The 14,255-nt window shown below is 28.5% G+C and overlaps 1 protein-coding gene across 1 annotated transcript; it reads right to left on the bottom strand.

The window, feature by feature from the left end:
- Positions 1-10,392: 10,392 nt before the first annotated feature.
- LOC137821944 (zinc finger protein CONSTANS-LIKE 4) lies at positions 10,393-12,072 on the bottom strand. Its single transcript, XM_068626761.2, has 2 exons — positions 11,054-12,072; positions 10,393-10,938 (listed from the first exon to the last, which is right to left on the bottom strand). Exons 1-2 carry the CDS (start codon positions 11,684-11,686, stop codon positions 10,639-10,641), a joined length of 933 nt encoding a protein of 310 aa, XP_068482862.1. The 5' UTR covers positions 11,687-12,072; the 3' UTR covers positions 10,393-10,638.
- Between the last annotated feature and the right edge of the window lie 2,183 nt (positions 12,073-14,255).

The following is a 14,255-nucleotide window of genomic DNA, read 5'->3' as shown; positions in this document are numbered from 1 at the left end:
GTTTTTAGCAGTATACCTACTTGATTAAACATTTATAATTTAATTAATTTGAGTTAAAAGATCATGCACCATCAATTGTTAGATCTTCAACATAATGATATGGGATAAACTATGATATGTTATATCCTTGTAAAATAAAAACATCTTTTTTCCTTGTTTATTTAGAAATTCAGCAAGTAAAATTATGTTGTTAAGACTAGCATAAGAATATATCCAAGTTAAGGAAGAATTGGAAAAAAGTTATTATGATGACAATGATTATTATATCCAATCATATGGTAAGAATAGGACAAAAAGAAGTTAAATATTTTTATTAGAAGTAAACATAGTGGTTATATTGTAAAATCTTAGTTTTTAAAAATAAAGTTTAATGAATAAAGTTTATAAATAAATTATATACATTCATTTTTAATTTTCATTAGAATTCTATTTTTTCGTAAATTCCTCTAAAAGAATAAAGATATAATTATATTGTTAAATTACATATTTGAGGAGAGTGATCAATTTTTAGCAATTATATTCTTAATTCAGATAAGTTATTTATATGAAGAAACTCATATATTTTCTTTAGGTACTTTGTAAAGGGAAAATGTTATTGATACAGAGTTTTTTATTTGAAAAATTTCTTAATTAAATAGAATTTGTAAAAGTAAAAAAAAAAATGTTTTGTCTATTAGCACGATATCTCTAAATAAAGAGATTTAATATTAACATCTAATTAATGGTAGGATTGTTTAGAGATGTGAATAATGTTGTTCTTGAATTAATAAGCAAGTAGATATGTATAGTTTTGCACCTAAATGTAAGAATAAAGTAAAATATGTATGAAGTTACTCGTTAGTAGAGATATTGTATCAATATAATTGATACTTTGAAATAATTAAAGCATAGTATGTAGTATATGTGATAATTTTGTAATTCACATTCTTTATTGTTTATAAATTATTCTCTTAGGGTGTGTTTGGATTAGAGGGTGTGGGAGAGTGGAAAGTTGAGGGTGAGTGGGAGTGGAAGTGTGAAGAAAGTTGAGGTTGTTTGGATTGGGGTATGTTAGACTGGATGTGTGAGGAAAGTTTATTGAAAATTGTGAGTGATGTGATAGTTGTAAGAATATTATAAATTATTTTGAATAGTAAAGTTTGTGAGATTACAATTTTACCCTTGTATATAAAAAAAGAATAAATAATGATTAATCCTATTTCATATTTTAGTTAATTATAATTTAAAATTAAAGTATAATTATATAATTTAACATTTTATTAATTAAGAATTATTTTTTATTTAAGTTAATTTATTTACATAATTTTAATATTATAAATGATTTTATAAATTATGTTATGTTATATATATATACAAATATATATATAAAATTAATTTTAATAATAATTTTCATTATTATGAATAGTAAAATGAATATATTTTAAAAAGAAAATAGAAATTTAGAATATAACATGAATATTAAGTAGGTGTCAAAATATATAATATAAAGTCATTACATGAAGAACATAATAATGTTAATTTGAAAAAGAAAAGACATTTCAGTAATAACATTTGAATCCTTGTGGAAACCTTCAAACGGTTTTCTAGAAGACATATCTTATTCCGTTGTATGATAATAATTTCATCTTTTTCATCGGCAACGTCTTCAATGCACCATTTGAAAAAATTACAGTCTAGAACTATGCCACTTTTAATCTGTTTTGAAGAAAACAATAAAATTGAACAATGAATAAGTTTAAAATAACATTCTTAAGTTTGTTTGAAACCTAATTGAATAAATTTTACCTTGTAGTTGGGACAATCCCAAAAAAAATTTCCAGCATTGTTTTTTGTGTTGTCGCTATTCTCAAAACAACAAATTGTCCACAATCACAAATAGGATCAACGAAGACACTTGTGCTCCCAGTAGCATGGGTAAAAGTACCACGGAGTAATAAGATGGTAAAAAAGTTGCATTAAAAACAATAGATTATGTAAATAAGTAGCATGAAAAGTAGCATAAAACCTTAACAATAACAATGTCAACGTCAAAAGTAACAAACACAATTCATCCATGTTCAACATGAAACATAGAAATAAAAATAATAATGACAATAACATAATAATAACACACACAATGACCTTGATGAGGTCGAATATCAGCCAGAGTAACCTCCATTCTGTCCATTCAGATATCCATGTTTTGTATGCCGGACAAAATTTGATTTAACAATTCCCTCTGAGTGGGGTTTTCGTACTCAGGTTGACCACCTTCAACATCTTGTGCTGACAATTCATCCTCTTCATCATCTTCTTCGTTTGCATGTTGGGGTCTACCAAGTTGTCATATGCCATTGACCTGGAATATATTTAATTTTGTCATACTTTTTTTGCCAAAGTAATGAAAACCCTATAAAAATATTTTTAAAATTTTTAATTTCATTCGGTCTAAATTAAATTTTGTAAATCTTTTTTATGAACAAATCATTTTTAAATAAATAATAACTTTGTACATTTATTATTAAAATATCAATTAAAAATACAACTTCTAAAATATCAATTACTTTTTAAAAAACCTAAGAATTACAAATTTCTATTTCAAATTGTAAAAATATTCATTTTAAAAACATTAATTTTATTCTTATAAACAATTAAATCTTATAACAAAAATAACTAAAACAATTTTTTTAATACTTTTAATGATAATATTAATAATTTTTGTCCAATCATTTTAAATAAATAAATCTATTCTCTTATAAACAATATTTAACTAAACTTTTTCACTTCTCTTTAATCACCTAAACTTTAAAAATTTTTGTTTCCATTCTGGAAATCATTCATTTCATTCAAATAAATATTTTTTTAAAATCTTACAAAAATTATAACTATCTACAAAAATTAAAACAATAAATCAAATAATAACATTAATTTACTAACTCCTTAACATAATTAACTAAACTAAAGTCTAAACAAATTATATTACAACCAACATTAATTTACTAACTCCTTAACATAATTAACTAAACTAAATTCTAAACAAATTATATTACAAAACCATAATCATCCAAACATAAATATAAAACAAAAATAAAAAAAATAACTTTACATAAAAAAAATTAAAAACCTGAAGATAAGCAAGAACAACACAATAGGATGACTGATAGGATGAAGAACAGTGCCTGAAAATCACATAAAAAAATTAAGAAACACAGAATTCCAAAAAAATTTAGAACATAATCGATTATGCTCTCAGTTATACACATAGGATAATCGATTATGACACTCAATAATCGATTATGGCCCTTTTTCAACACTACAGATAATCGATTATGCCTGTAAATTTTTACAGATAATCGATTACTAACTTTGAAAAATCGATTATCTGCACCATAATCGATTATCTAACTGGTTCTAATTGAGGCATAATCGATTATGCACCATTCCAAAAAAAAGCTCTCACCTCAGACGAACCCAGATGAACCACACAGATCAACCCAGGACGTGAGATGAACAAGGTATCCTAACACAAACTATGATGGCTTATAGGAATCTCTCCAACCACACTACACTGCACTCTTTGATCGCTCGGTTTCTTTGGTTTTCTGTGAATGGAGGAACCACCTTCATGTTGTTATATAGCCAGTTTCACACCCACCTACCTCACCCACTGCATTCACTCTCCTTTCACAGTTTCACACAGTGTCAAACGATTCCTGAGCCAAGTCAGGAATCTCATGGCTTCATGTGGCATGCATGCAGGGCCACTGTTCCTCTTGATTCCAGCAAAAGCAAGGGCAACTTTGTAACTTCCTTCGGATGACTTGACACTCCCACTCTACAATGCAACTTTCTCTTCATCTTTGAGCAGAAGGAGAATTCACTCAACTTTCTCCTTCCTTCCACACTCACCCGCAACCATGCATGGATCCAAACAGGGTGTTGTTGTGACTTCCGTCGTCGACAACAGTACCACCCCTGGATCCAAACAGGGCCTTAGAGTTGAAATTTCTCATAAAGCACAAAGACGAATCATCAATAGATTTTTAAAAAATATATATATAATTAAAAATACACAACTTAGTTTATTGATTATGTTCAACCTTAATAAGTGAAGATTTAATCACTATCATGAATTGATGGAAAAGACTTAAAGGACACTTCGTTATATTCTTTCTCTATAAAGCTTGTCGGATTTTTCTCTTGTTAGAAAAAAAAAATTATCAGAAAAAAAAATAAAATTGGAGTTTTTGAAACTCTATGATACATAGATAAAAAAACAACATCCTCCAAATAGAAAGCACTCTAACCCCTAAAAGAAACTGATAAAGATCCTAACATGGTTTCCCACAAAATGATATGATGATGAGAATACCAAATAACAAGAATCACCCACACCAAAAATTTACAACAAAGTTTAGATCTATACAAGAAGCAAGAGTATAATTCACTGCAAATGGGTTGAGTCCAACTTTCCTTGTGAATGAAATGTAACCTGTTTTCATGCAAAGTCAGAAAACAAAACCCCTTCCCAACCTATTAGCATTTAAATTTTGCAGATAGATAATATGCTACCCTGACAGAAGCTAGACAAATAGGCACACAGAAAAGCAAGTATGCATCAAGAAAATAGACATTGAGAGATGCATCAAGAAAATAGTCTTCAGTTTAAACATGAATTATAGACTCACCAAAGTAGTCAATTGCACTCAAGAGGATTTAAACACCAGTCTAAGTGACTACAATGTACCTTTGGATTCTTGTAGATAATCTAGCTCCATGTGTTTAAGTGTGCCACTGCAAATATTTCCAACACATCTCTTTTTCCATTACAGAAAATAATTTTATTTCTCTGCTGTCAAATTGCCCAAACAACTCCCATTCGTATGCATCTTCATGCTCTATTATGTTTTCTATTTAGCTGCATGAGAAAATATTGGTAAAAATGTTATATCATTTACATGCATAACAAAAATCACTTAAATCCACAGGTTGCACATATTCCAAATCTTGCATGAGGAATTGCACATGAAAAAGAGGTGTCCTGTAGTCTCCTTTTCTACACATGACACAAAAACAATTTGTAATATTAATCTCTCACCTCATTACTTTATTTAAAATCGGTTGATCAAGAAAAAAAAAAAAAGACTATTGCTAGATAAGAAATCACATTATTTGGAAAAAATTTGCTTCTTCTATTTTTTAATGGTTTTCTCTTTACAATATCACTCAACCAAATAATATTAGTATTTTCTCTGTTTTAATATATTTTTCTCTCAACTTTTTTTTTCTTCACCAAATCTTACAAAAAGAATTTTAAAATATTAAATGTATGAAAAAATATAACTAATCTCTCTTATTCTATAATGATAAAAACTAAATAAAAAAGATAAGAAAAATATATTAAAAAAATAAAAAAAATGAATAACATGCATTATAAATTTAGAAAAAAAAAACTTATCAATTAGTTAAAGAAAAAATATGAACAAATATTTCATGTGATGACAACTGAGATTTCAAAGTTGAATAATGATATCTAATATAAAATCTTTTTAAAAAAATATGAATAAATATTTATTAAATTCCAAAAATAAATACTATGCATTCTAAGAAAAAAAAAATCAAAATGCCCTTGCATCCGTTACTCACAGTAATCATTCAATAAACTAAAGTACAAAGTTATAATACATATGTATAAAAATTATTTATATGCTTAAATACAAAAATGAAGTGAGTAGAGATCAATTATGGACTCAGAAAACATTCATTCAACAAAGCAGCTTTTGCTCTTATGCACGAGAGAGAACCAAATAGTTATCTTCATTGTCCACATCTTCATAATTAGTAAACACAAGAAAACTAACCAAATAAAAATAAAATTCACAAACTATAAATAGAAATAAAGAAATATATATATATATATATATATATATATATATATATATCAATCTTCCAGTTCAAAGAGACATAAAGGAAAAGGAAAATGTGAAGAATAGAGTTGAGTGAATAGTATTGCTAACACAGAAATAAAGGGTGAATGGAAAAATGAAAAACAATTCAAATCTTTATATAGAGTTTTATTTATTTAATTAATACACTGTAATAGGAATATTAATTTGCATGTCAACTTGCATAAATACTATAAAACGTATCATATATTCATTCTTGCTTATCAAGTGATGTATTATCCAAGGTAGTGAATATTATATTAAGTTATGATTTTTTAAATAATTTCTGCATAGTGGAAAAACATTATAAGATTTAAGTCAATTGAATGACCTAGGAAGCAAGCATAAATTACTAACATTATCATTGTTTGTATCTTTGACTTTTCTATTAATACTAGATACAATCCAAGTATTACAAACCATTTTCATTTTTTCTTTAAACTATCATTTGAACTTGCGTAAACCATACTTTCTAAGTATTTTTTTTTAGTTTTGCATTAACATTCAATAAATATCTCAAATGAAAGAAAAAAAACCTCAAACTTGTATATTTTATTACTTGCACATTCAAGCAAAGGTAAGAGAGAACATAAAATAAATCAAAGGTAACTTTGCGTGTAATTAGCTAAAATAATTATTAAAATCGATTAAAATTTTGTTTAAATTTTAATGCGTTGACATTTATAACTACCACTCGAGCATGTAAAAAATATTTGTATATCAATTATTGATTAAAGTCACTTAATCTTAATTATCATTAGTAATTATTATTATATATGAATAATTTGTTTTTCTATTTTTTTCTAACATATTCTTAAAATATACTACTATTTAAGTTTCGCCGTATCAATAACAGTTATACTAAAACATATATAAAAAAAAATTCTAATTGAGTATAGTAAATGCAAGAATAGTAAAAAAAATAAAATTAAAGAACTTACTCTAATATGTTGTCTATTATAAAAATTAATAAAGTATGTTATCAATGTTTATAAGATGTCTTCTTTTTATTTTAAACTCAATCATCTATACATCCATGAAATACTCCAGATATCATGTTAGTATGTAAATTACATATAATTTATTTATTAATAAATTAGTTAAGCTAGCTGTGATAACTTTTTTTTATTTGGATGATATGGCGAATGAGAAATTATGCTCATTTTTAAGATAAAATTGAGCTTTCTAAGACTATTTTGGTTATTAAAGATTTAACTTGTCTAATGGGTAATTTGTCTAAAACTTCAATAAAGAATTATATGTTCGATTTCAATGTGCTCAAGTTTTTTTGTATTAACACTCATATTAGTAAAGTTTTACGTCCTCTTCCTGTTAAATGAGAGTTTCCTTCATCAGGCTAGGTTAAAATTAACACGGATGGGGCTGCTAGGAGTTATCCAGATATCGTTTGTGGAAGTATTTTCTATGAGAGTATGGGAGAGTTTATTGGAGCTTCTTGACGTTCAAACTGCTTTGGTTGCTGAATTTTATGAAGTTATATATGTTTCGAAGGAAGCTCAAAAGTTGGGTCTTAGTAATGTTTGGCTGGAATGTGATTTTATCTTGGTCTAGTCCCCCCATATTTTTGTATTTTTTAATAATACTTTTTTCATGTGATGACAAATGATTGTTGTTACTTGAGGTGTCAACGTAACTGAGATGTCAAGTAGCATAATGATGCCTGTGATGCCTAACATGAAAGTTTTTTATAAAAAAAAATAAAAAAAATAGTTAAAGATAGTTATTTGATATTAATTGTTTTGAATATTGACTACCATAGTAATTACATTACATAGTTGCAGTTATAATCTATATTTTATTTATTAAAGTACATTACAATGTTAACCTAATTAACACATTTAAAATTGTGTACCAAGGTAAATAAACAATGTATATTTAATGGAATTAAATGCATTCAGTTACACCAACAACTTATTTCATCTCCCACTTAACCTATTCTTCATAGTGTTATTAATGGAGGTATTTTAGCAAGAAGGAGTTCACTTAATTCAGTTGTTTAAACATACAATAATTTTAATTTGTTATAAATATATAGTTTTTTAAAATAATTTTGCAGCTTCTTAATGATGTAAACAAAAATTTAAGAAAATTAAGGAAAGTGTTTTTTACTTCACAAAAAGGTGTGTACATTCATCAGGAACACAAATATTACAATATGAAAATTATCACTTAAAAAAGTTTATAAAGTTGAATTTCATTTAAAAATGTATATAAAGATACTTGTGATGATACCACTTTTATTGGGAAAAATAAATAAATCATATGACTACTCATTACTTTTTCACACGCACAAAATTTAAAATTAAAGTTGTGTATTTAAAAACATATATTTTTACGATAATTCAAAACAAATTTTACAAATAAATATTATGCATTACAACAATAATTTTTCGCGTCTTTTTTGTTATAAAATTATATTTCTAACTACGAATGGCTTATTTTAGTAATTTCTTTTAAATTTATTCATCTTAGTAACTTTTTAAAAAAATTACAACAATATGGTGCTTTAACTCCACTTGTGCTTTCTCTCCTCCTCTAATTCATTTGACATATTATATATTTTTCTATTTAATGGTTTTATCACAATTTTATTTTAAAAATATGTCGATAAATTAGAGAAGGACAACATTTATGTAAACTATTATAAGCTCAGCTTTAAAGTAATTTTATGTATCGGAATATAATATTTTTTATGAAGGGATAGATATACGTTAAAACAACTATCAAAAAGTTAATGCACACTTAAATTTTTAAGGATGATTTTTTTTTTTAATATTTTTTTTTATACGATATGATTGTTGTTACTTAAGGTGTCAGCATAAGTGAGATAACTGAGATGCCAAGTTTTATAGTAATACATGAAAATTTTTATTTAATTTTTTTTTTTTAAGAAGATTACTTAAAAAATGTGTTGCTAACCTATTTTATAGTGTATAATGATTTTCCTAAACTAAATCACCCAACCAAATATTGACCAGAAGAAATAATATATATATTAGAGGATATTCATATAATTAAGTGTGGAACTCAGTAAGGTGAATGGTCAATAATATTTTTTTAAAGAGAATAGAGGTAAAAAAATTATTTAATTTATGATTAAGGAAACATTAAAACATGTTAAAACAATAAGACATAAATTTTCTTAAAGATTCCTTTAAAAAGGGCCATAAGAAATACTATTAACTTTCAAAAACACTTTTGAAGAGCATATCAGTGTATGCATTGGTATATATTCCAAAGTCAGGTTTAATGAAAAGTAAGAATTTATTGTTTTTTTTTTTGTTGAACTTTAGTTGAATGATTCACTAAAGAAAAAAAAAAGCGTTTGGTGACTATTTATTTTTAATGGACAGAAAGAAGAAGCATCAATGTTGACATAGGTAGATTCAAATTAAAAAATAATTGTAGTGCTATTGTAAAAAGTGATTCTAGTAGCATCTGAGATTGTTCCAATTCAAATTAGTATATTAATATTCTTTAAAAAACAAGTTGGTTGGACAATTTTTTTCCCAATAATCTTTAGAAAATAAAACAAATCTATTTAATGCATAAATTATTATTTTAAAAATTATATCAAAATTTTCTATAATAACTTGTACAATTATTATTTTTTATCAATTAAAAATCCTTATAATGAAATTTATTCTAATTATCCAAAATATAAAGTTTCCAAACAATTGAATATCAATTATATAAATTATGTTTAATAAATACTATTTTATATAATATATACTACATTTATAAATTTTAAGACATCAATTACAAGAATTTTTTTATTTAAAAATTCTATTTACAATTTAACTGCATTCGAAGTTAAAATCAAGACAGTATAGTTAAAAGATGAGATTGATCATAATTAAAGCTGCCTATCTTGGATAATAATTAAAGTGATTTTGAATACTAGGGACCAGATTAACAAGAATCCCGATATATAGGAACATGTGCTTGAAATCTTACTTTAGTATTCATCATGTAAAAATGGCTAAAAGAATTCTTTACATGATGACAGCATAACACGAATTAAAATTAAACATTACCCACATGAAATGAAACACGTAGAGGCTTCCAAGTGTTTTCCTTTTATTCAGCCTAAAAAAATAAAAAGATACCACTCGCGTATTAAAATAGTATAAACTGATATTTTGATAAAATATTACTCAAAAAAATCTTATCACGACGATATCATAAAATATTGAAATCCAAAAGTCATTAGTATAGTTATTGATTCTTACCAAAAGTAGTTGGTGCTATTTATGGAGTAAAGCTATTTTCTTAAACTAGATTGGTGCCAGTTGTTCTTTCTCTATGAGGAGAAGGAATAAAATAAACTAAAAAGATCGATTAAATATAATTTGTGATTAAAGAAAGCTCTTAATCAGATGTTGAATACCAATAGTTTTCCAGAATTTGATCTGCGAACTCTGCACAACAGCCACAGCCGAAAAGGAAGTGAAATTGCCATCATCGTTTCCTGAACCTCTTTTTTTACTTTCTCTTACATAAGCAAAAGATGCCAAAATTCATCCAAAAACAACCAACAAACTACAAAATCGATCCACAGAAACTGTTTGCAACTTTACATTGCTTAATTCAAACAAAAAAGATCGTAGTATATATACAGCAAAGCAAACATAAGAAGACAAAAAGTAAGAAGCAGCAGCATCATACATAATATATATATTATAAAGCGAAATCAGCACGACGGAACGACGCCGTATCCAGCCAGAGGGTCCGCGTCAGAGCGTTTTGCGAACCTGCCTTTGATCCTTGGTCTCGTTTCTGCATACGCTTTTCTCGAAGCGTAACGAATTGTCTTCTCGAACTTTCGGTTCTTCCTTTTCTCCCGGTACCTCAACACTCTTGCCTCCCTGTCCGCCGCTGAAAACTGCGCCGTCACTGTCACCGCCGCCACCTTGCTGTAGCTGCAGTTCGATATCTCCGACATCGTGTTTCCGTCCGGCACAACTCCAACCTCCATCGACGACGACGATACCTGGAAATTTCAACAAGAACAAACAAACAAACAAATTAATTAATCAACGTTATCATATTCCAAAAATCGATTTCGAAACAAGTAAACTTCACAGCGAGATAGTGATTAGACTTACACTTTGGCTCATCTGAGACTGCGACTGCGAGAGAGTGGTGGAATTGTATTTGTAACCATAGGCGAACGGCTCGTAGCTGCTCTGCACCGGAACCACGCCGTCGGCGGTAGCGGAGTTTTTTGGATCCGCTTTCGGATCCGCGACGGCATAGTCCAGATCTATGTAAGGAACGGGTTCGGATTCGGAGAACAAGTACTGAGAGGAATTTAGATCTGTTTTTGGATTAGGTAACAACCAGGACGCGGCCTCGGCCTCCTCGGTGCTGACATCAGCGTCGGCGTCGGAGAAGAAGCGGTGGTCGTCCAGAAAGTTGATCGGCGAGGAGGCCTTAACGGAGTGTACGGACTCATAGAAGGGCACGACAGGGACGCGCTCGTGGCGGCTGGCGAGGGGATTGGCAGAGTGGATGTCGCGGTCGCAAGCGAGGCAGAGCACGGCGGCGTCGGCCTTGCAGGTGACGTGCGCGGGCGCCTGCTCGCAGACCTCGCAGAGCGCTACGCGTGGGTGGCGCGAGGCGAGCTTGTTGGCGGCGTGGACCTTGGAGTCGCATGCTCCGCATAGAAAGGCGGCGTCGGGGCGGCAATACAAGGTTGCGGTGGCGGACTTGCATGAGTCGCAGAGCTTGGAAGCCATGAGTGGTGGCTCCCTTTACGTCTTTCTCTTATCTGTTTTTGTGTTTGTTTTGTTTGGGAATGGTGTGTGGAAGTGAAGAAGCGTGACTATGTGAAACCAGTGGAGTCTATCTAGGGGCCCCACGAAGATCTGAAGAAAACCCAATGGAATAGCGGCACGTGGAGAGCCTTAGCCAAATACAGACCCTACAAAAAATTTAGGGGTGGTAATGAAATGCAACTGCAATCACTCTCTACTATTACATTACTACTCTTCCTTTTCATCCCCCGCCTCACACACTTACAAACCTTTTTCGCATCTTTTTTTATTTTCTTCTTATTCTCTCCCACCTTTTATTCTATCAACCCTCTCTCATTATTTTTCAACCTACCACAAGTTAAATACTGCTATTCTTTTTTACATTAATACTTGCTGAGTCTAAGATGCGACCCTCGGAGTAGCACTGTCCCGCGCTATTATTACGCGACTCTACTCAAAACAAAGTTCTTTCATATTATGCATCGTTTATGCGTTGCCTTTCTTGTCTCCTTTTAGGGCATGTTTCAAAAGCACCTACCTTTTTCTCCACACACCTTTTCTCCTAATATCTTTCTTAATTTTCACCTAATTTCGTTTTATCACCCACACTGCTATACTGATGACAGAAAAAAAAAAAGATCTTTAGATTATCAGAATTTAATTGTTTTAGACATATTTTTAAACGTGTTTTAATGTTCTCGTGTTCTCTCTCTACACGTAGTTGAACAAACTTTAAGGTTACACTATACTTGTTCGATTTAATGTTAGGAATCATGCATTCACTTTATAGATTTAAAGAAATATAAAAATATAATTATTCTTGAACAAGTTGAAACTAAGATAACGATAAGGATCGTCTTTATTTTTTTGTTGGTCAGTCTATCTTTTTTTCCTTCCTCTCTTTTCACTCTTCTATCTCTCATAATAGTGAATTTCAAGTTTGGATGATACCTGTAAAAGACATTCCGTCGCTCAAGTGAGCTTTCGATATTCGATACTCGGTAATATTAGTACTAAATGATGACATATTTGGTTCTCGAAATTTGTGTTTATTTATATGGTTATCATAGACCATTTGTTATTGGGTCGGATTATGATTTTTTATCATGATTAAGAGTGTGTTACCTAATGCTTAACTACTTATTAGTCTTGTTAATCTTTTGTTTGGATATAGTGAATTTAATTGTATCGGTTGATCCTCACCGAATGTTGAATTGTAGTACGGATTCGACCGGTACAATAATAATTATTTAAATAAATATTTTGACTAATTTTATTTTTTATACTATATATTTTATTTTATTTTATATGGTCACGATTTTTATGTGATTTTGATATTTTTAACCTCATTTATTCACATGTTAACGTATTATAATCACAGTCAGCTATACATAACACATCCACACATATTTCTATTAAAAAAATATAATTCACATCATTTACATTCTTAACTTCACTTGAGAGTTTTAGGAATTAGGAATGGAACGAATTCAATTTAACTTGTAAGTTCGTAACTTCAAAAAAAAAAAAGTATTATGTGAAAGAGTAACACTTAACTTCTTATAAGAATCTACTCACTTATAAGATAATTCATCCATAAAAAATTAATATAACTTATTGCACTTATCTAACAAATAATATTATCATGGTCACCACACCACATTCTTAGTATCCATGTCCAAGTAACTTGAAAGTTAGTATCACTTATACAATTGTCATTCACACTAATACAATTCAATACCAAATTTTACAACATAATTATCATAATAAATCACTAAAATCATATTAATTATTTTCATATATATGACATTATCATTTTTCATCCCATACTAAAGATCTTATATCATTTCAAGTACCAAAAGATCAATCATTTGCATTAAACTATCAACAACAATATACATAATTACATAATTCATAACAAGTTGGTTGTTATTTTAATTTAAAGGTACTATCCAAAAAAAATATGTTGTCTATATTTTTCCTATTTCAGTCAAAATTATGCTTAAACAATGTAAAAGTTATTTAAAATTGAACTACACTATATAACACATCTTCCACACCTTTTCTTTATTGCACTGGCGGGAACACAAACCTAGGCGTTTCCGCGCATGTGCATTCACATTTTTTATTTTTTATTTTTACTATTATTATATGTATATTTATTTAAATAGAACATAGATTTATGTGTATCTGTATGTATGAGAGACACAAAGAGCATGAGAGACATACAGAAAGCATGATAACCATGTTATTGGATTTCAAGATATTTGAAGAAGCGAGATAAAGTAAGAAAGAATGAAGAGAGAAAAGACTCTAAAAATTTAAAAAATTCAAATTGAAAAACAACAACACTCAGTGAAAATTAAGAAATGGAGATATATTTTAAAAATTAAATTAAAAAAAAACTCTACATTCAAAATAAACGATTTTGATGACTATTTTAATATGTTTTTTTAAAAAAAAAATAACACAATACCCATAATACAATAATAAAATTAAATTAAATATTAATATAAAAATAAAATAAATAAAAAAATAAAATGGATAAAGA

Source organism: Phaseolus vulgaris, chromosome 9 (genome assembly GCF_051622355.1).
Source record: "Phaseolus vulgaris cultivar YP4 chromosome 9, ASM5162235v1, whole genome shotgun sequence".
In the NCBI taxonomy this organism is placed as follows: Eukaryota; Viridiplantae; Streptophyta; class Magnoliopsida; order Fabales; family Fabaceae; genus Phaseolus; species Phaseolus vulgaris.
The sequence above is the reverse complement of the archived record's forward strand: the minus strand, read 5'-3'. Positions and strand labels throughout refer to the sequence as shown.